Consider the following 23,424-nt stretch of genomic DNA (forward strand, 5'->3'; position numbering starts at 1 on the left):
AAAGGTATTACTGTTTACATTTTTGTTTGGTTAGACATTTATTTCACACAATGATTTTCTCATGGAGGATCAATAAACACAAACAGTGAAATGAGAGAGAGCATATGACTGTTATATTCAAGTTTTCTGGATGTTTTTTTCTTTTTTTCTTTATTTGAGTAAGAAAATTTGAAGTGCCCGCAACAAACCCTTGCAAGAGCTGCCAGCCCACAAGTCTTCGGTATTTACATAACAAATTTAAGTTCGGTTTTTATGTCGATGTTCTTCGCTCATCTCTTCCCTTGCTTTCAGGTATTAGTTCCATGGTTGAGAATAATAAAAGGGCAACTCTCCTGGGTTTAAGCCAACTTGCCAAGGTTTTAAATATTTAAAATATTTACAGTCCTGCAATTCAAAAACTCCAGAGTCCCACAGCTCTGTCTGCTGCTCAGTCAGTGGATGAGCCTACTGTAATCTGCATTAGCAAAGTGAGTGACATAGCAAGGCTGATGAGTAAATCCCCTGAAACATACATTCTCAAATGTTATTTCTTCCCAGTAGGGAGCACTGACCCATGTGCATGACTACTTAAAAACTGATTAGTCTGTTACAATGATCTCTATGATCCACCTTTTTAAAAAAATTAATAGAACCAAAAATCACTGAAGGAAGAAAGTCATCCACTCCGTCACTTGTTTGCCTCTTTCCCCCCCCTTGTTCTTCAAACATCCTGATTTCCCAAAGAACTTCCATGAGTAAAAATAAAAATTCACCAATAAATACAAATACAGCAGAGAAATGGTCAAATTAGCTTGTACATAATCTGGAGTAGTGTTGCAGGTAGACCTGTTTGGGGAGAGAGGACCATCAGAAGAAAGATGGACTAGAGGCAAAAAGACTGATATGTAGAAGTTACGATTCCGAACATAGGACACTAATGTCTCCAGAGATCAGTGTCTTGGCGCTGTAGATGCAAAGATATCCACTGATGTGAAATTTGAGGTGCGCAGAGCTTGGTTTAAGGAATTCAGAATCACACCGATGTGATGACAATCATAAGGTGAGGGGAGATACTGGAGATCTGGCTGAGGAGGTCCGGAGCAAGACGTGACAGATGGCTCTGTGAAAACTCGCATGGTGGGAAAATCTGCAACACGTAGGCAGGCTAGAGAAGACAAAAAGTGCAGACAACACCTACAATTACTCCAGGAAAAAAAATTAAATGCATATTAGAAATTATGCCTCTAATTTAGACCAAATCAGCCAGATGCTTCTTTATTAACACCAGATCACAAAATGCATATGGATATCGTTGAAAGAGGGGGGGGGGGGGGGAGACCAAAGTACACACCTGATTGGAACCAGGATTGGGTACATTGATGATGCCTGCAGCAAGCTTGGCCTTCAAATAGTTGATGAAGGCTGATTTCAGGGCTTGTGTCTGGCTCACGACATCCTCCTGATCTCGGCCACATGGCATGGCCAACAGGAGGCAGAAGTCACTTTCACCCTGCAGTCGAGCCAATGGAGAGAGGATAGAACACATACATATAACTTTACACATAGAACACAGAGTGCATTTGCGTACATGCAATAATTCAATAATGGCAAGTAGGCAGATTGTGTCAATCAGATTAGTGCCTTTATATGCAATTCAATAATCAGGCAATGGGAAAACTCAGTCTACATGAGTCAGACAGTAATCTGACTTCTGTTTTGCAGCCTGCCAATACTCACTTTACCAGATTTCAAGAAATCTGGTTGCCTTTAATCTAAGAAATCTGAGTAGACCAATATATGAGCACAATAACTGAATAAACAGACCACAGAAATCTGCCAATAATCGGATAACTGAATGCATGTAAATGTTCCTACATCACTTCAAACAGGAAGGTGATTGGCTTTGATCCAGTCTAAGAAATCTCTTTTCAACTCTTCTCTTAAGACTTACAGTCATTCTGCGAGCTACTCCTTCAAGCTGTGGTGTCTCCAATCTCATCCTCTGGACAATACGGAGGAGAGCACCAGTTTCTGGCAAGGGAAGTGACCTCAGGCCAAGAGACTTGTTTCCACATACAAAATGCAGCTGGACAGCAGCGGTGTCATTCTTCAGTGCCAACAGGCCTTGCCACACAATTGGGTACTTCTGTTCAAGACAAAACCAAAAAAACAGAAGTTCATTTGTAAACCTTAGATCAGATTTTAATATTGATGGATATCCTATGACCTAGTTAATTTAAATAACTCCAATCCCCCCCCCAAAACGTTCTTTCTGTCCACATGACTTACAGTTAGAAGCTGTACCATGTTGACTTGTTGGTGTCCAACATGCTCCATGTTCCCTTCAGGCTGTGGCTGACTGTGATCTGATTCTTGAACACCCTTTGGAGAGAGATGCCACATTACTACAATTTCTATATTTAGTAAAAATTGCAGTGTAGTAGACGAGGTTTCCAGAGAAATGAGGCATTTCACATCTGAAGGCAATTCTTGAAGCTATATACATTATATATATTCAAAACTGTAGTACAAAGTTTACAGAGAAACAGAACATTTCGGACAGAGGTCTCATCAGCTGTGCAAGCAAAGTGCTTCACAGTGAGGTGAAGAACTTTGCTTGCACAGCAGATGAACCTGTCAAACATTCTGCTTCTTTGGAAACTGTACTTTACTACAATTTTGAACCTCTCCACATCTCTCAATACAGTACAATGCAATACATACCTGCAAAATGCAATGCATCATTTTAAATATAACTTGCCTGTGAGGGTGTGATGTTGCGAGGTGGTTGGCTAATACCCAGAGGTGAACCATCAGGATACTGGGAGTGGACTGTGCGCAAGTTCGTGTACATGGTTGAATACTCAGAAAAGGCTGGAACAGCACCCGATGGGATCAACTGTACCCGTTGAGGTGAAGCCATGGCAGGCACAGAACCACGAATTCCCATCATTCCATCTTTTCCAGAGGGTGATGTGGACCTCTTCAGTTCAGACTGCTTCAAAGGATCCTTGTCAGACACACCTTTGGGTAAAAGATGTGCTCGAGGAGACAAAGACGCTGTAATGCTGGTAGGGGTTGAGGTGGGAGGGACAACTTCAGCAATGTGCCCCTGGTGCAGCTCTGCAGCGGGACGCTCCCCCTGCTGGTGGTGCATAAGCATTCGCATATCTCTTGACATGTTAAATCGTTCCAGTGACAGTTCACTGTGAAGAGACCCACGGTATCCTGCAGGTAGAGTCTCCGATTTTAGCTGAGTTGCTGATGATCTTCCAAGTGCTTGATGAAAACGTCTCGCTTCTTCCTCACCTCCTTCATGACCTCTGGAATTTCCTGGGTTGACTTTGAGGACCATTTCTCTGTTTCCCACAGCCTGGGGAGATGTAGGGCGTTGCTGACCAGAAGGCCAGGTTGAGGCAAGGCCCTCAGAGTGAATACCATAGTTCATCATTGGCAGTGGAGGTGTATTAACTCTTACTTCTCCCTGAGAAAGGTGACTGATGGGAATGGCCTGACTAACCCGGTGAGGCGACATTCTTCCAAGATTACCATGTGTGCTGTGAGGAGGCATGATCACTGACTGCTCAGAGTGATGAACACTGGGAACATACTGAGATATTGCAGGCAAACCAGTTGGCAAGACCATAGATACACCTTTGGGTGATGAGGAGCCAATAGGAGAAGACACTTTAGCAAAGGGGGAAGGAGGGTGTCCAGATTTTCGTGGGGAACGTGGTTCCTGCTTGGGCTGAATATGTGATGGTGCTCTCTCTGTAGGTGTGCCTGATATAAACCCAACATGATTACCACCTGGAGAGGAAAGGTGAGGGCTTATGGCAGGGCTAATAGTTGACACCCATGCAGATTTCACAGTGTCTACTTTAACGGGCTCATTTACTTCACCTTTCTTGGGATGCTTCATTAGCATTGCATATTCTGAATGATGGAAACCCATTACTTGAGAAGGTCCAGGTGTTTGCTGTAGTCTTTTAACAACTCCACTTTGAACTGGAGGGTATGGGTCCAATTTGTCCAGTACAGATTCTTGCTTAATAGAGGAGACAGGCTGTGACTTCAGGGAATGACTGTGGTCAGAGGGAGGCAGAGAACCCTTAGGAGTAGCAGGCTGAGAAGAACTGTAAAGTTCCTGCTTAATCTGGGGCATGGATACCAGCTGCTGGGATTCTATGTCTACTGCACTAGGGGGTGGGATCGGACTGATCTTGGCACTAATCCGATGTGGTCCCTCAATTTTCTGACCAGAGTGACTCAGCACTACAACTCCTTCTGAGGTGTTCACTCTGAGGCCTGTACTAGGACCTGTACTCAGGGATGTGCTCTCCACTATATAGCGACCTGCATTTCCACCTTCTTCTCCAACTGGTGGTAAGTGGTAAGTGCTACTTTCCTCTATGCTGGGCTGATACATCTGTTTTGAAGGCTGCTTGTCCACAAAAGGATTTCCCATAGGAATACTGGGCTTCTCCTCAGACTCAGAAGGATTGCAAACTCGACTGATCACAGAAGTAGCAGTGGAGGCAATGACAGAAATCACAGACTTCTCACTAAAGACTTTTGTTTCTGGGGATGGTAGGGAAGCTGGTGGTCGAACTATGGGCTGGGCTGAAATAGAAGACTGCCTCTGTTCATGTGCTGTACTCTTGGCATCACTCTCCCTTGCATGCATGGTTCCAGGTGTAGCACCAATATCTGGGTTTGGAATACTTCTTGGTTTTGTGAGAATTTTACGTAAATCACTGGTATTGGCATCATGGGCAGAATCAGAGAGCAATGTTGGATTTTCTAATGAAGCCACAGGTGTCACTGAAGGGGACAGTAATGCAGTCTCCTTAGTCAACCTCTCAGTAGGGGAAACTGGAAGTCTACTTTGATGTGGCTTAAGGCAAATGCTTGTGGGGGAAAGAGAGGGAGATGTGCACTCATAAGGGTGAGGATGTGGCTTGAGAGATGTTGGGCTTTTGTTAGATGCCTGACAAGATGGTTTGGGCAAGTCAGATTGTTCTTTAAGTGGGACCTCTGTCATTTTAACAGCATCAGAGACATTTGCTGTTGAACTCTGATCCAGCTTAGTTGAGGGAGTGATCACAGCACCAGTATCTGGTGAGGAAATCTCTGCGACAGTTGGCAACTCTGCAGGTATGCATTCAGGAGATTTAACACAAAGTCTCTCGGTGTCCTGTATTTCCTTGTTTGCTTCCTTTTTGTTCACAGCAGCCTTTTGACCTTTGGCCCTCTTCTGGGCTTTTGCTCTGCCTTTACCCCCTTTCCTTGGTGTTCCTGTATTACTGTCCTCTTGGACAGTACCCGAGTTATTACTTTCAGCAACTTTAGCATCTGGGCCCATGGTTTGAACATCAGAGTCCATGATTCCTTGGTCTTGTGTTAGGCTGCAAGACGTGTCTTCAGAAGTAATGGAATCAATAGCAGCAGCAAGTTCAGTTTCACTAGCAGGATTTGCAGGTTTTTCTTCCTCTGGTTCACATTCAGGCTCCTCTACAACTTGGGATAAAGGAGGCTGTGGCTCTGATGGGCTTTTACACTGAAGTGGAGTAGAGTCTTCTGTAAGCTTGGCAATGTTCTCAACAGCTTGTTCCAGCTCCATCTGCTGGGATAACAATGCCTCATGGGGATCCTTGACCTTTGTGGGAGGAGTTACAGACTCTTCTTTAACTTCACTGTCATTCTCCAAAACATCTTTCTCAACTCTAGGTTCTAGTATCTGATCTTTTGGAGATATACTTGGCATATTTTTTTTAGAATGATCCTGTCCAGAATCATCCTCTCCTGTCTGAAGCATTGCTTTTACTTCTGTGACATCAAGCCTGATTCTGAGATTTCTGAGAAAAACAGATTTATCTTCCGTCATTAGTTTTGGATTGCGGTTTAGTCGAGTTGGCTTTGTTCTTCCACTTTTATCAAAAGTTGAGTGCTCATGAATAGGATTTGTTAGTTTTTCTTGGCTTCCAGTGGCCCTTTCCATTTGAGTCACTGTGTCTTTCTCCGGTTTTGTTTCTGAATTTTGCAATACGTGTTCCTCCTTTGACTCATTTTCCATGGAAGGATCACCATCATGCTGGATAGTGCTTTCCTGAGAGTCCATGTCCATCTCAGAAGGATCTACCCTTTGAATACAAGCCTCAGACATTTTATCTCCTTTTTTCCCTAATCCTGACACAGAGGTACCAACTTGATTAGCTCTTTGTAAGTGGGGAGTGTGTTTGCCTTTACCTACTTTAGTGACTGCTTCAATGTTTCCAATTTCACCAATATCTACCTCTTTGGTCTCGGTTATTTTTGACCGCTCACTCTTTCCAGTTGAAAAATCCTCTCCTTGGCGCCGATTCTTAGGTGGACGTCCACGTCTTGATGTTGCTGGTGCGGTAATGCCATCTGGTTCAGGTTGTTGTCCATCTTTGTCTAAACCGCGCTTGCGTGCACCACGAGGTGATTCGACGTCTTTGCCAGTTTGTGGAGCAGATTCATCTTCAATTGGGGTGGCATAAACAGAACGTACATTCCTACGCCTTGCCCTTACAGGAAGTACATTTTGTTCTATACCTTGCTCTGTATCAGGGCTATGTATAGGAGATTTGCCAGTTGACTTAGTATCTGAAACTGCTTTAGAAGACTCGCCTCTTGGAGAAGATGAACGTTTAAGTTTTTCTCTATCAATGCGCTCACTTTTTCGTGTGCTTTGCTTATCTGGTGTGTTTGGTGAGCTCAAAGAGGCTACTGGTGTTGTAGGGGAAGCTTTAGCCTTCTTATTTCTTGACCTTGGAGGAGGAGAAATTGGTTCCTCAACTGCAAAACTCTCAGCACATTTTTGATCAACTTCTTTGGCTGGAGGTTCGACTCCTATGGCCACAGGCTCTGGTTTCTCTAATCTTTCACCTTCATCTACAATCATAGGGGAAAGAGAGTTTTGTAGTTCAGGGAGCTCTGACTGTGACTCAGCTTCTGCTTCATAGCTCACTTGTGTCTCAGTGGCCAGTGGCTCACTGTTCGAAAAATGCTCAACATCTCCGTCATACGTTATTTCCAATTCATTAGATGGGCTCATTTTGGTCTCATTAACTGAAGTCTTAGACTCCTGGCATTCTGAGCTGTTTGAGGATTCTTGAGGCACCAGTTGTAACTGAGGAACAAAGAGCTGTTCAGGCTGCTTTTCTTCTTCTTTTATTGTAGCACCAAGTTCCTTAGGAGAAGTTTCAACATTTCCTGACTCTAGTTGTGGGGACATTTCTTTAACTGTTAAGATAGGTGGTGTAATCTGAATTTCTTGTGTAGCATTTACATGAAGGGTCTGGACAGGACTTGCCTGAGTGGCTTGTACCGGGCTGATTGGTTTAATCTCTGTTTGCTGTGTGTCAGGTTCAACAGTACCATGCTGCTGAGGAGGTTGTTCTTCCTCCTGTGTTTTATCAGTAGCTCTTTCGTCCACACTTTCTTCTTTCTTGGACTCTTGCTGAGACTGGTCTTTTCCCTTCTGCTGCTGCAGCCTTGTTAACTCCAAAAAGCGATCATGGAAGAGTACCACCGGTTCAGAATCAGGCTCAGTTTGGCCTTGCTGAGCAGCTGGATAGCCCATACCGTATTGTGGGTCTTCATGCTTTCGTTCCAGGTGCTGAAGACGTCTCGAGTCTTGCTCAAAAATTGAGCTGTGAAGAAAGCGAGAAGCAAAGAGTTCTCTTCGTTCTTGGTCTTCTGGCTTAGGATCTTCTTTTCGGTCATCTAGTTTATCCTCAGATTCGCTTCGAATTTTCTTCTTTTTCATGTACCACGAAGGCGTTGGTCGCGGTGTTGGTTCAACCTTTTCCGTATCCTTTCTACTTCTCAAATTAGGAAAATGTGTGTCACCATCCAGAAAAGACCAACTGTCTTCTCTCGAGAAGGACAAAGATTTTGCACGCTCTAGCAAAGCTTTAGTATCTGGAGTGATTGTCTGATCAAGTGCAAACGAACAGAACTTGTTCCTCTCCAGTGGAGTTGTTAGTTTTGATTCTAATAATCTATCCCCACGTTGCCGTTCCGGAAGAGATACTGAGGTTGAAGGAATAGGAGAATTTGGTTTGTGTTCTCTATCCTCCTCAGAATCGGAGCGTACCTCACCGGGCTCCAAATCAGGCCAAAGTCCATATTCTAAATATTTCCGATTTAGTCGTCTCTTTTCTGAGCTCCTTGAAAAGTCAGGTAATAAGTCCTGTTTTAAACGACTCTCCCAGCGTCTCTGCTGCTCATCCTGTAGAGGTGTGCTTAGCTTGGACACCTGTGGGGGTTGTACTCGTTTACTTGCAAGCTCCAGATCTGGATGAGCATTATCCTCAGATTTAGGTAGTTCTTTTACATCTTTGACAGTGATTAAATGGGGAACGTCTGTATATTCTTCCTCTGCTTGCTGAGAGGCATGCTGAAATCTTGGAGAGTTTGTACTGTTCCATTCTGAGTCTTCATTCTTTGACCGGAAAATCCGGTATACACGCTCTCTCTTTGCACTTACATCCATGTCAAATTGCTCCTGTTTCTTACTTTTACTTGGTGGAGAATTATCAGTGACATCCTGTGGTGGTTTTCCTACCTCATGCACCAAGCTACGATGTTCAAAATCTTCTGTGTCCACACACTGTGGAGTTTCTGGTTTTCCTGGCTTGTCAGGCTCTAGGAGCTGCTGGCGAAGCCTTCGGTTCTGCTCCATTTGCTTGCGATAACTCTGAGAAAGATCTATATCCAAATACTCTTCCCTGCCTTTGTTGTCCTTTTCTGGGGTTCCATCACTGGAGAATCGTCTTGGTATGCTTGGTCCAGGTTGAGATTTTGAATCTAAAGACTCTGTGTTGCATTCAGAATGGTCTCCTTGGGGTACAGACGAAGTCTGAGGTTCAGCTTTCACACTGGGATCCAACTCTTCCCTTTGATTCAAATGACAAGCCAGTTTCTCAGATTTGAACTTAGAATGTTCCCTTTTCTGTGTCTCTTTTTCTAACATTTTCACATCACCTTCTGCCTCTTTTGCAACAGATACATTTAAGTCTGCAGTTTGGCTAATCCCACTACTCTGTTCATCTTCAAGGCGACCTCTTTTCTGTCTTATGGCTTTGCTACTGGGATCACCAAAACGTCTTTTTCTTGCTGCAAGTCTATCAGAATCCAAAAGGGGTTCTTTTCCTTCATTTCCAGGGTCAGGTTTTAGATGCTTTTTTGATCTTCCTTTGCTATCCCGGTCCACTGGCTCACATTTACTTGCATCAAGTTTTTCCCCTTTTAGCGGTTCAAGGCGACACATTGGATCAGAAGGGGGTGGTTCACTTTCAACTTTATGTCTTTGCCTCTCTGAACCATCTACATCTGAAACTTTTATTTTTCCAGAATTTGAATCCTGACTGGGTTCCCTGTCTGCTTCAGGCAGAGGTATGCTAGGGGACTGCACTTTGCCCCTTCGTGACTTTAATTTCTCTCCCTTCTCTCTTTCTGCTTTATCCTTGCGCCTGCCACGCTTGTTCTTCTCAGCCCCAATTACACGATCTGCCTCAGCCTGCTCCATTTCCCTCTCAAGACTCTCGGTCTTGTAATCCACTGGAGACTTTTCTGGCTTTTCAAACTGAGGTGTTGGTGATAAGGAACTGCAGCTGCCACTTCTCTCAGAAGAATGCCTATATGCACGGCGTTCTGCTTCTCTTGAGACACGGTCAGATGGAGAAGGGGAGACAGAAGGGGTTATGGGTCGGCGTTGATGGGATGGGCTCCATCTGCCACGATCAGCCTCAAAACGCTCACGTTCTCGCTCACGTTCCCGCTGAATGTAGCTGTACTTTCTGATATCCTGCTCAAAGGGATCCCGATAATCTCTGTATTCGCGAGGATCTTCATGATAGCGTGGATCATAGTGATCACCTTGGTAATGGTCTAATTCTGTATAACGTTCACGACTGCGAGCAGCATAGTCTCGCCGGGGATCCTCAGCATAAATTCCTGGGGTCCTAACATTCTCGTAGTATGCTCTTTCAGCTGAGAAGTCATGATATGGAGGTCTTCGATCATCTCTGTTAAAGTAGCAGGAAAAAACTTATCAGCAATTTCATTGACCGACACTATCAGATCAATACATTGCACATATCTGAACTCCCATATTTGCAACCTTTTCAAAAGGTTCACCTTCTGTCTGAGGGAATTTCATAGAAGTCACGGATATCTTGTCCTGATGCCTGCATAGAGCGATAGAATGCCATTTGACTCTCCTGACTGGCAAAATCAACCTGCAAAGAAGTGGTACATAAATGAAACAAATCAAGGGCATCAGTCAGATATTAAAAAAAGAGAGAGGAAGCTCTCTTTACCTTAACTTTGTTGCCACCAATCTTCCATCCTTTGGTCTCTCTTACAGCAGCTTGTGCAAAATCAGTGTTGTTATACAAAATAAGAGCCATCCCTTTTATTCTGTCAAAAACAACCTATAAGATCAATAAATTAGTTGATAATTAACAGGATTAAAGCCAATGCAAATCTAAATCAAAACTATACATTAGGTGGATTACTTACCTTGACCACATGTCCATAGCGACAGAAGTGTCTTGTGAGATACTGCTCTGTGATGTTAGATGACAGACCATCTAACCACACACAAGTCGTAGGCATACTCTTGCCGAAACCAAGCTGAAATAGAAAAGAAACTTCTAAACTTCCCCAAAGCATCTTTAAAACAAACAAGTGCATTTAAGCAACATACAAAATCACACTTTAATGGCGCAATTATTTATGAAAGCCATTTTATCCAGTTCTCACCCACCAACATGGTTTCCCCTGACAAACCACATTTAACAAAGCAGGGATGTGTAGGGAGCAAGCTTGTCTCTCCAGCCAAGGTTGCTCAAAGTACAGCACTGCTTAGTTCTGTGTACGTTAATCTGGATAAATACCTTGAGTCTGTTGGTGCCCAAGTACTCCCCATCCATTTTCTTGATGGCTTTACACACACTGGCAATATCAGAGTATTGCACAAAGGCATATTGAGGAACGCCATTAACCCTCTTAATGTCAATATCCTGAAGATAAAACAACTAATTTTAGAGAGTACAACAGCTTATTTAAATTCAACAAAACCAAAACAGCAAGAAAAAAGGGATATTTAAAAACAATTAAAAGATTTACCACTATCTCGCCAAAGCGCTGAAATACATCGAGTAGTTGCTGATAGTTGGTCGTCTTCTCCAGATTTCCAATGAACAATGTCCGAGTAGCCTTCGGGTGAAACTCGTCTATCCTCCCATCCAAAGGGCGAAACTCATTCTCACTTTCCGTCTCTGTCAGTGAACAGATATGGCTAAAGCAACGACACAGCACAAACTATACAAACTTGCAGATGCAGGACAGCTTGTACAGTACATACCAGGGCCATTCCAGGCAGTCACCTCAATCAGCATACCAAAGAAGAGCTTTCCTTTGGATACACTAAGAGCTTTCTCCTGGTCTTCTTGCTGTCTGAAGAAGACCAAGCCATACCGTTCCTCTGATGCTCCATGTATCTGCACAGATGTCACCTTCCCATATTTCTTAAATTCATGGAAAAGTCCATCCTTTAAACTTGTGTCTGGAGACAAAAAGCACATTTAAGACAGAAGTAACTTACAAGGTACATATCAAACTACAGCAATAAAAACAAAAAGAAGTGTTGGCACCAATTAGACAAATAAAATACACCAAACAAACTCCCACTACCACAGTGCACAAAACACTTGCAAATTTTGCTACAAACCTGTGGATCGCACAGGAAGGTTCTGAACCCTAATGCCAAAGCTTCTACGTGGCTCATCACAGTCCAAAGATAATGGAGGAGGAGCTGGAGGGGCATGTGTGGCTGCAGACTGAACTGAGCGTGCTCGGGACCCCTCACTAGAACTGCTGTTAGAGTCACTGCTGCCAAAGGGGCGAGAGAGAGAGAGAAACCTCTTTAAAACAAAATACATGCAATGCATCCATTAAAGTACACTTGTTCAACATAGTTCAACGACTTCAGCGAAATGTCTAATAAAACCAAAAGGCGAATAGTATACAAGACCTATTAAATGTTCTGTTAAATGCTGAATATGGCTGCACATTACATTGTCAGTCAATATAATCGTACAGACAAGACTAGTGTCGCAAAAAGGCTGCAATTTATATGCAAATGAGAAATCACTTGTTATATTTTCACCCTGACCAATTTTACATTGTAGTTGAGTATACTGATATTTACATGATCCAAAAAACATTAAAAAAAAAAAAAAAGCACCCAATCTTTAAATTATATGTTAACAGTGATGATATACTGTGCAAACAAATTGCAATACTATGGATATGTATCCTTAATATCTTGATAGGACAGTTTTACTACAGCTTTGTCTTATATTCCATGATAAATTAACATACTAAATGACAAACCATTACCTCTTTTCTGATCCATTCAAAAATTCTTTAGGTTGACACTACTTTCCACGCAAGTCATAAATTAGATAAATCACTGTATATTAATTTTATTTTACTCATTTTCTACTGTTATTCACAGCACAAAGAATTTAAAACAAATTTCACACATATGTGCTAAAAATTACACATAAATGTCAAATACTTCTTAATATAGATACAACCCATAAAGACAACTGCTGAGCCACCAGTGAATGAAACACTGGCAGACTGCTGTTCATTCCAATTCAGCTAGATTGCTTCTTCAATAAACAATAGTTACTCAAAACTGTCAGTCACTCTACCTGCCACTACCAGTGCTGCTGGTACTGCTGACTGAATCCGAGCTGGATGATCGGCTGCGGGACCGTGAGCGGGGCCCTCTGCCTGGAGAGACTGGAGCTCTTTTGGGGGAGTGAGGAGCTTTGGGAGTCTGCGCAGTGGTCCTTTGGGGAGAGGGGTGCCTTGACTGTGAGGAGTGAGAGGACCTGCTGCGGCGATGATGGTAGGTCCTATCAACACGCCGGCCCCTGTCATCACGGTAGGGGTCCCGACGGGCAGAGGTGGACAAGGTGAAGGGATCACGGATTCGGGGCTCAAAATGAGACTCTGGGGTATCAAATCCCCCACTAATTGCACTAACTGCTGGGCTGGAGCTGACCCCAGAGGCAAACATGGTGCGGTCACGGTAATAGTCTGTGTTGTAGTGCCGCGGCCTATCAAAAGTGCCACCGCGTTCATGGTGTCCATAAGGACTGTGCTCGTATGCTCGATCCCGACTGTCTGAGCTGCTGCAAGAGCGATAGAAAGAGATGGGAAAGGAGAAGAAACAAATATTCAAAAAAAATCAACTAAACACTCATTCACGCAAATTTACAACATTAAATTTATGAACTGCATTATCTTAAATTTGAGATGCATGGGTCACTTTCTACCCGCTTTTCCCAGAAAATGCCCAACTGGATTTAAATCCACTCAAAAATGGGCTTTAAGAAACATTTTACACATCATTTACACAAATTTTAATCAAAGTGCAACAATAACTTTTGAGCAAACCTTAAAACAGGTCCAGATTTCATTACTTCTTCAAACAAATGTTAGTCATAAATAAACTCAGAAGGACTTTTGCACAATTTGTCAAGCTGGTACCTCATCAGTTGAAAATGACATGTAACAAATCACATCCCTAAGCACGTAAAGTAGAATTAATATTATATGGCTCTACAGTTTTAAATATGTTGCCAACATACACGTGTGCATGCTAGGGCATGTTAGACACTTTAAAATATAAAATCTAGAACAGATATTGGTTATCTGGAAACACTTCCTATACTACAACTCCTAATCTCAAACTAATAAAGCTAACTTATGTATTTGTTTAGGCAAAAGTACAACCAGCCAATTCACCAACATCCAAATCAAACAAGCTAAATCACCAACACTCAAATCCATGCATCCCTGAAAATTGTTTGCACAGTACAAAACGGCCGATAACCTTTGGAGTAGTTACTAGTTATCTGACAGACCTTGGATGACTGTGCAAAATAGTCCAATTTGAGCCAACAGACTTGTTTCTTGAAAATGATGAGTACTATTGAACGTTTCCATGTTACAGAGTATACATAATCACCACAATTCTATAATTTTTCCTAGGTTTGCAATTGTAATGTAGGGATTGTGTTATCTTTGGGGAACGTGATAAAGTTGTTTGTTTTACGGAAGGAAAAAAAATTAGTGAATTTGGTACAAACAAATGGCTACATCTTACTGCAAATTTAAGATTTTTCATTGAATAAATTAAAATTGAGAGATCTACTAAAGTACTGTGTAATTTTGCTGATTCATATATGAAATACTGCCACTATATGGTCAGAGGTCATGTTATCTTTATCCATATTGACAATGGCAAAAAAGCCAAAGTCTAGATCTACTAGCACCTGTTCTGCAAATGATTTACTGTGTGTGTCCTTTTTAAAGTCAGTTATTAGTTCCTTTGTAGTTGATGTTCTCCAAAATACCGAATTGCTGTTATTACCTAAACAAAGCTAGAGGCAAAGCTGAGGAACAAGCAAATAATCTTGGAACAGCAAGAGCTGACATTCAAGAGGGCAGAAGCAGGAAGCGGACACAAACTAAACAGACAAAAGGGAGGGAGGAGTTAATACAATATTTGTGGCTCAGAAAGAAACTGTCTGATCTTTCTGTCCAAAGAGACTTTCCTACAAGCTCTAAAGTTAGTGGAAAAAGGAGAAGAAAGACAAGGTGCATATCTGGGTTAGATAAAGAAAGCGCAAAAGGTACACAAGGCAGGGCAATACCAACCTTTTCGGAGGGGTAAATGAACCTACATATCCCAAATACAATATAGGAGGGCAAATGTGTGAGCCAAAAATACCGAGGCCAAAAAGGATGACTGAAAAATTGGGTAAACTGTGCCTTGATTGCAGTCACAATAAAAATATCCTCCACCAGGAAGAACGAGATGGTCAAGAGAAAATCCAAAAATGGTTGCAAGTCACAGAAAATCTATCAGGATGACTAAGTTCTTGAAAATTGGCAGAAATGCCCCTAACTCTACTGTTAAAAAAATAAATTTTTTCCTTGACAGGGCCACCTGATTAGGGGAAAAATCCTTCCATAGGTTAGAGTCTGAAAAAGCAAAATATATCCATGTTCCCTGTACTGGTGAACACTGGAGTAATCCCAACATCAGTTTCAGGGCAGGCTACAGTGGAGTAAAATAATTTCAGCTTCTTAAAACAAGTAAAAACAGCACTTCTGCAGCTAAAAAAAAGTAATCCCAGTCTGTGATGGTTTACTTCCATAGAATGTTAAATTAGTCAGACTTTGGGATATTCCTTTACTTTAAGCCAGTACATAGAAATCCTCAGATTTTTAAAATACCTTCCATAAACTTGTAGGCACCAAATGCTTCTAATGTCCACTTTAAACACCACTTGAATCAATTGATGTGACTGATGGGTACATCCACATTAAGACTTGGTAATCCAGCAAATGACGAACTCAACTTGCACTTGTACATCCAAAAATAGGGTTAGATCCAAGTTTTGTGAGAAAATGTTTCTTCATCTATCCAATTGAGAGGTCTTCTGGTCTTCAGGCTTTGACTTGATATCTGGCATATGCTCCAAAATTGTCCATTGTTTTTCCTTTAATGGTATTTATCATGTTTAGTTCCGCCCTGAACGTGACTAGCAGTGGAAAATGATGGGAAACGAGGAGACCCTGACTGCAAATACTCCACATGGACCCTGGAACGTCAACCTCACCTTTTACGCAACAGAGATGACATTTCTTAAATCCAATGCCCTTTTTAAAATAGAATCTTTAGACTTGTCCTAATCCATTGGTGTCATACACATCCAGAGTTGGCACAGCACCATGAGTGACAGAGTTAGCACAATGACCAGATGGAAGATGGAAAACAAATTGAGCATGAAAAAAAAATCTGATTCTTGAGTAGATTTGAATGAAACTACCTTCATGTAAAAAATTAAAAAACAAACAAAAAACCCGAAACAAAAAGAAAACACATCATGTACGTACTTAATCCATCAATGGTATGGTAATTACTTCCAGACAGGTGATCCAAGGAAGTACAGGTAAAATCCGACACTTTCGGGGGAAGGGGAACGCCTAATATCCAACTCACCAGATATGTTCCCGCGATCATAATATCCAAACTCACCAGGATATTTTCCACAGGGGTAATATCCAGCTCGGAGGAAGGATATGGCTCACACAGTAATCCCAATTATTGAACACACACCTTTTATCCACACATTCTTAAAATGTTAAATAGATATGGGCAAATAATTCCATGAGCGGAGTCGGGCCTCAGAGAATGAAGAGGGAATCCCTAGATTATGGTCTTATCAAAATGCAACGGCCTTTGTTCATTCTCTTTTGATTAACCCAAAAACCGTAAACCCTTTGATAGTGGGGAAATGTTTTAATTTGACACCATAGTCCCCCTGCAGTTCAGAGGGAGACTGCATCCACTTACCCGTCTAATCTGCGCTCATAGCGTCCCTCTCTGGTGTGGAGAGACACCGGGGGTCCGTACACGGGCCCCACAGCACCCCTTGAGAAACCCGCAACTTCCCTCCCATGACTGCTAGAAGGGGGGTTGTCATCCAGTCCCCGCACAGCACTAGGGACTGAGCCAGGTTCATTGTAATCAGTGCGAAGGTCTCTGTCCCCCATTTTGTTGACTGCATTGTGAGCCTTTTGAGCACTTTTGATGTCAACAAAATCCACAAAGGCTGCCACGCCACCCTCGGAACCCCGCTTGCGGAGGACTTTAACACTCTCCACTCGCCCATACCTAGAAAAGAAAGGAAAAAGTGTGAGGTCTCAAAGAAACAAACAACTGTGTTCAAGCACAAATCATCTAAAACTAGTGGACAGACTTTCTATTTTAAGTCAGTGGGGGAGGGGGATTCTACTATGAGCCACTGGAGCAATCCAAAAGACATTCCTTCAATGCACTGCAGTACTGGTTTGCCAAAGTGATTTATACAACGCATTGTCGTTTTAAAATTCTCTTGTATTCCATTAACATTCATTTAAACCACAAGGGGCCAGTATGACTGACCATACTATCGCTACGTCGTCTTTCCTTATTCTGTCTAGGTACTAATATTTTTACCCTTATTAAAAGCGCGTTGTCGTACATTTACTTATCTGGTTATATCATCGGGGTGAAATTACCTTTGTTGTCAACTTACTTCATACATTCAATTCAATTATGAGCGATTATACCCAACTAAAACTTCAGTACTGTAAGGATTCAAAGTTGATGGTGGACGGCATGATTCAAAATGGCAAATAGTTTCTTGCCGAGGTTATGAACAACTATCTGATAAGTGTAGATAGAGATTTACCACTAGGCTGCATTTTAAATAAATGGTAACATTAAAGAAATTATCCAGTTTTCGCTAGATGTTAATTAACCTAGCTAACTAACAGTAAAACAATGGCTTCGTTCTTAGAAGGCAAGCTGGCTGAGCATCTGGCCACCTGAACGAATCCGTTCAGGAAGAGATACGAGGGTTCACCCAGTGTTAGCTAGCCAACCAGCCAGCCAGCCATCAAACATACCAAAAAACGAATGCTCACCGGCAAGTAACATTCAATTCTGACTGCCCATGTTAGTTATCGATTACGCAGTATCCACGATAATCAAATATCCGCTCAAGATACATGGATAAAAATAAGCACAAATCGAAGTAAAAATTAGCTAGCGAGCTAGCCAGCAAGGTAGCCAGCTAGCTAATCGATTAGCCAGTTGCAACCACAAGATGGTTAGCTCGATAGCTAAACCAAAGCTAAACATCTTAAGGAATAAATTGTTACAATTTGCCTAGTCAAATTCCTGCGCCTTAAATGTACTTACAATTTTAAACATATTTGACATCTGAATTAACAAGCCGCGGTACATCGTAAATCCTGGGTGGGTTAGCTGCTTTTCACCGCGGTTTAAAGCTGTTCTCGCGCAGGCCGTGTGGCTAAAAGCTATCCTAGCCAGCTAGCTCGCGAGCTGCATAGAATATAACGCGCGCCGTTTGCCGAAAGCAACCCTCTCGCTATAACTCACCGTTTAAAATGTTCAACAATCTTTTCTTCTCGAACATGTTCGGGTAAATTTCCCACCCAAAGGTGTCTGGTTTCCCGAACCATCCTGCGTGTCCCCTTTCCCGTTCATACACATATGCTCTTTCACGTATTTTAATCTGTGACCGTCGGGAAATCCGCCTTCCAAAATGAACGCCGTGAGATCGTGTGAAAAAGCTCCTGACTGGCGCGTCTGAACGCGGGCGTGTGAACTCGACAGGGAACGCGCACAGCGTCCGCTGATGACGGGGACGGCACATCTCCTGACTGCGCGCTCCCGACATTACACGACTGCGACATCCCAGGAAACGTCATTTTATATAAGCGGACAGAACAGATCTCATTTGCTAGTACAACTTCTGTTTTTACATTAAATCCTTGTAACATCGATAAAACAAAGATCTCAAATAGAATAAACGATGGCAGATATGTAACACATATTGGTTTATTTTGTTACTGATACGATGGCGATTTTCATATACTAGACTATTATCTGAAAAATATAGGAAAATCGTGGAAATGAATAAATATCTTTGGTGTATTATATTTTGGTGCATATTACACAAGAGTGCAAAATTTTAGATTACATCAGATATGGTTCATACACATGATGCTACATCATTGATAAATGCAGTGAAATGAAATTTTAAAAAAAAACTGGAAAATAAAAAAATAATGTCGCACTAAGGTATTTTAACTACCGATTCATTAGAAGGAGAGATTCTGCTCTCTCAGCAACGCTTTCCCAGTTTTGCAGCATTTTTGTATGCAATCTTTATCCCAGACCAGGTAAAGCGGCCTAGCATTGTTTTAGTCCATGAGATGGCGCTGCAGTTCTGAGTCAATAACTATATATCTTGCATTTTTCAAAATCCCCTGTGAAGCTGTGATGAGAAGCCATTTTCTATTGAACATTTTTTTCCATTTTCCAGTGAATACATGACTGCTTGCTGGTAATGACATTTTACATATATGTATGCAATAGTTTTGATGACCCTTCTTTTGCATTTATGGTCCTCTCTTTTGCTCATGGCCAAAGACACAGCCGAGCTACTTTAAATTCTTCTCCACCCCTCTCCTCTGACGACGCTCATCCCCGTGGATGGATCATCTCCATAATGAACAGGATCTAAGTGGAAGCCCTTAGCATGCAGGCTCAGTGCTGAGCTGCCTGGATCAGAGACAAGTGGCAGGGTTTGCAGAGTATTTGCCCCTCCAGTGGGTGACATCCATGTTCATTCGGCTCTGGGGAGAGAAGCATCCCACACACCTGTAGAAAAGAAAACATGCTGTGAGCCAATAACTGTGTCCAAAACCATGTACTACATACCACATGATACAAACGTACAAAATTGTCATTTTTAAAGTATGCATTGTTAATGCTTGCAAATAGTTTGGGCGCATTACATTTACATTACATTACAAACACTGTTCAATATGTCAAACATTTAGTGAGTTATAAATGGCATACATTGGCAGAACACCTGAATGCCAATGAGTCTCTGAATGCCAATCCGATTTTCTGAAAACAGAAAATCTATTTTCATGTACTATTAAGTATGATAATACCAATGTTTTGGTTTGTCTCCACCAAATATACACTCATATTTAGTGAACATACAGAGTACGTACCGTAATGCTTACTAGACACAAATACAACACACATAAACAACAGATGAGAAAAGGTCCATTTGCACACAGAGCTGACCTGCACATATGGTGGCCAGGCACAAACGTACCTCACAGCGGTAGCAGTCTTCATGGAAGGAGCGTCCAAGGCACTCTACTGTGTAGCTGTCTGTGCCATCCTCTCGTGGGATTATCAGCTCTCCACAGATGCTGCACTGAGGAGCGTATTTCCTAAACCCCACAGGACACAGCAGCAGAAGCAACACATTACTCACACAGCAAACCTACTCGGCACCCTCAGATACTGTTTCAGTCAACAACTCAGCCAGCTATTCGAGTATGACTATTTGACCCAAACAGCTATTTGAGTATCACAGTTTTTGAAGATTGGATGCTAAGTAACAACACCTGCGGCACAGACATCTTAATCTTAATTTTAATATGTTTTGCATTTTCCAGTGAGTACATGAAAACTTGCTAGTCTTAACCAGCTCTAACCCATACATAACTTACCCTGATACCTACACTTAACTTTAATCAACCATATGCCGCACCTAAACTGCCTGTATACTTACCTTAACTTTAACTAACCATACCACATATACACGTTAACCCAGCAAACACCCTTAACCATGAATTCCCTCAACACTTCGCGCATGATACAAAATGTTGCCCAGTTACATAATCTAGATGATGTTGTTTGTGTTATATATTACCTGTAGTAGTCCTGCAGGCAGTACACCTCGCCCACCTCGCCTTGGGCGAACCTCTGCTCTCCGATTGGCTGGCTGCAGGTTGTGCAGACGAAGCAGGGTGGATGATAGGCTCTCTCAAGCGCACGGATCACATGATCCTTGATGACCTCGCCACATGCCCAGCAGGGCTCCAGACTGGCCTTTGATAAAACAACAGGAGCAGGAATGATGTAGGCTGTGATAGTGAACGTAACAGGAAATAAAATATACACTGAATTGTTCTGACATTCAGCTGGAATGCCATGAAGAAGTAAACCCGAAGAGAACATTTCTGAAAGTTTATAAATATTTTGTAGATATAAGTACATTCTACCTTATGCACTTATATATCTATCTAAGCAATTAAGATATCAGAGAAATATTTTAGATGTATGTTAGTCCTGATGATTACAGTGAATTATCAGCATTGATCCAGAGACAGTACGGAAAATGTTCTTGTCGCCAAGTCAAAGGTACTTTTATGAAAACGTAAGCAAGCCCAGACAGGAGCTCCTACCTGGTAGCAGTCCTCACACAGGGGAATCCCCGCCTTGCTGTAGTACATTTTGCCAGCGAGAGCAGTGTGGCATTGTCTGCACTGGAAGCAGCTGCTGTGATAGGTTCTGTTTAAGGCCTCAGTGGCAGGCTCACTGAGCGGCACAGTCTTACGACAGAATCCACACACATCTGTGACACACACAGGAACACACACATCAAAATACCAAACTAGACTAAATCATGGTGCAGATTTGAGAGTCCTTCTGTGTTGTGTGACCTGGTTTGATCTCCTCTTCGCTGCTGTCCAGAAATCCTGCTGATGGTGCATCTTTGTTCCTATCAGCAGGGGGCAGTGTCTCCATAGTACGCCTCCCAGCCGCAGAGACCTGCTTTGAAACGAGATCAAAAGAAGGTTAGGTATGGTTCAGAATGAAAAAGCTTTATTTTCACATGTTAAAAAGTCTTAAACATAAAAGTATTTAAAACTAAACCTTTTAATTTAAAATTAACCTATTTTTAATATTTTATTTGCTCAAGTGATCAAATGTTATGAAGAACAATTTTTAAAATTTGAATATAAGATTATAGTTAACTCGAAATATATCTTTCCTTTAATGTACAGTTTTCTGTCCTATCACACCTGTTAAATCTGATAAGTACACGATGTGCTAAGTCGGTGTGCCTGAGAGGTGAACCCACCAAACGGTTCTCTGTCTCCGAGCTGTAGTCCTCCATGACTGGAATTAGGTATACATCTTAAACATCACACTAAATTAATATTATCTAAACTGCAGTTACAGTAATATAAATAGTGGGTTTTTTCAGGAGCAGCTCTCGAGTGCACATCATACACTGAGACCCAAAAGCAATGTCTCTCTTAAATGAGAAGAGCGACCCTGCACTAAAGCTGCTTTGCCTAAGAATTGGTACTGCCAATGGGATAGCGTATTGCTATGCTAGCTACCTTCTCTGCATAACTCATAACTAATAAATAAGTAGAGTGTTTCACTGGGATAGAGCCTAAGTTTGCCCCAATGAGGAAGAGACTAAGTCATGTTAGAGGCCGAATTGACATGCATCAGTACTTTTCTTTCTCTCATCCATCTTGTAAGCATGGATAAGAGCGTCTGCTAAATGCCGTAAATGGAAATGGAAATTTAACACAGGCTCACTTTCTGTTGTGGCTTAACCTCATGTGTTTACATCTGCAAAACTGAAAAAAGTGCGTTAGGACACTGCGTACTGCTGTACATTCTGTTGGATTTCCATTTCAGTTTTTTAGATGTGTTCTTCTGTTAAGCAAATGTACATTTCCAGTGAAAAATTGCTGTATGTGTTTAACAAATTAGAAATGGAGAATGACTAAGTTAAGTGATTTAATATGGGACTCATTCATCTAACCTAAGTAATTGAATCCATAATTACTTTACTCTGAGGAAACCATCCTAGCATGGCTAAAAGAGGTGACTTTGTGACAGATTAATTTAGTGGTAGAAAATTTCAAAAATCCCGAATTGTGTTATTGCTACAGCAACAACTATGCAGAAGTTTTAGTTTTAAGACCGTGACTCTCCAAATAATCTCAGAACACCTCTTAATATATGTTTAACAAATATCCTAACTCTTGCAAACTAAACGCTATCTGATCACATATAGTGCATCCTCTGTTTATACCTCTATACCTTGGACATATGATATGAACACACTGTTCATTGTGTCTCACCCCGCCTGTGGAGGCTGATGGTCCGTGTCTGGGGTCAACTGGAGGGCGCACGGGAGAGGACATAACAAAAGGAGGTGGGGGTGGAGAAGCAACCGGGACATCAGACACCTCTGAGTCCAGGGGTTTGGGGGGAGGTGGAGAAGGAAAGAACTCTGGGAAGACAATGCATGTGTAATGAACTCAGTCCTAATCCAGGACATGGTCAGTTCACATGTAGTGAACACAGTACACAGTACAACACATGGGCAATACATTTGTACTGAATGCTGTACTAATCCAAGACCTAGTCTATATCACCACCAGTGCCACAGTTGATAAAACATTCATTCCACAAATAGGAAAAAAAATACTATTTATCATCTTTACAATATAAATATTTACAAAAACATATTGCTGGGAAGAGATCATTAGTCTCCATTAGTCATAATCAATAACAGTTATGCTACAGTTATGCTTCTCCCCTGTTTTACTTCTGAGAGAGTGCTTTCTTTACCCTTAGGGCAGTACTCCTGCTTGCCCTGGCCTGTACTCCCCAGACTGGATGGAGCAGGGTGAGGACTGCCATTAGCAATGAGCGCGGTCCGGGTCTCTGGGGCAGGCGTGAGCAGGCTGGGTCTGGCCTGGGCTCGGAGAGGGCTGGCAGGTAAAGAAAAGCCACCACACACCCCTTCCTGTGTGGCGGTGGAGGAAGCTGAGGGTCTCCGGTGCGCCCCGGTGGGGCTGAGTGGTGTCGCGGAGTGCTGCATGTCTCGAACTGGGGTGCCAAGGATT

The 23,424-nt window shown here is 42.2% G+C and overlaps 2 protein-coding genes across 10 annotated transcripts in view; both read right to left on the minus strand.

Moving 5' to 3' along the window:
- Positions 1-19: 19 nt before the first annotated feature.
- Positions 20-18,290, minus strand: si:ch1073-335m2.2 (msx2-interacting protein). 5 transcript variants are annotated; one of them, XM_035520635.2, is made up of 15 exons: positions 18,053-18,290; positions 16,460-16,780; positions 12,738-13,220; positions 11,747-11,907; positions 11,381-11,581; positions 11,143-11,294; positions 10,911-11,036; positions 10,534-10,647; positions 10,332-10,445; positions 10,150-10,250; positions 2,741-10,037; positions 2,269-2,361; positions 1,931-2,125; positions 1,331-1,489; positions 20-1,144 (listed from the first exon to the last, which is right to left on the minus strand). In XM_035520635.2, exons 1-15 carry the CDS (start codon positions 18,133-18,135, stop codon positions 1,013-1,015), a joined length of 9,732 nt encoding a protein of 3,243 aa, XP_035376528.1. In that variant the 5' UTR covers positions 18,136-18,290; the 3' UTR covers positions 20-1,012. The 5 variants fall into 5 exon arrangements, with proteins under 5 accessions (XP_035376528.1, XP_035376529.1, XP_035376527.1 ...); XM_035520636.2 differs by having other exon boundaries at positions 11,747-11,904; positions 12,738-13,223; XM_035520634.2 differs by having other exon boundaries at positions 12,738-13,223; positions 18,053-18,289.
- A 208-nt stretch (positions 18,291-18,498) lies between these two features.
- fblim1 (filamin binding LIM protein 1) overlaps positions 18,499-23,424 on the minus strand; it is an 8,031-nt gene continuing 3,105 nt past the window's right edge. For 4 of the 5 annotated variants that reach the window (XM_035520125.2, XM_027018731.3, XM_081705766.1 and 1 more), the window contains 7 exons: positions 23,147-23,424; positions 22,654-22,805; positions 21,208-21,319; positions 20,950-21,119; positions 20,415-20,593; positions 19,809-19,929; positions 18,499-19,339 (listed from right to left, as the gene is read on the minus strand). The exon at positions 23,147-23,424 is cut by the window's right edge and continues 118 nt beyond it. In XM_035520125.2, coding sequence (XP_035376018.1) covers positions 19,226-19,339; positions 19,809-19,929; positions 20,415-20,593; positions 20,950-21,119; positions 21,208-21,319; positions 22,654-22,805; positions 23,147-23,424 — 1,126 coding nt within the window. In that variant the 3' untranslated portion in view covers positions 18,499-19,225. The remainder of the gene's footprint in view (positions 19,340-19,808; positions 19,930-20,414; positions 20,594-20,949; positions 21,120-21,207; positions 21,320-22,653; positions 22,806-23,146) is intronic. The other variant, XM_027018734.3, reaches the window with a different exon arrangement.

This window comes from Electrophorus electricus, chromosome 22, assembly GCF_041902795.1.
Source record: "Electrophorus electricus isolate QZ-2024a chromosome 22, ASM4190279v1, whole genome shotgun sequence".
In the NCBI taxonomy this organism is placed as follows: Eukaryota; Metazoa; Chordata; class Actinopteri; order Gymnotiformes; family Gymnotidae; genus Electrophorus; species Electrophorus electricus.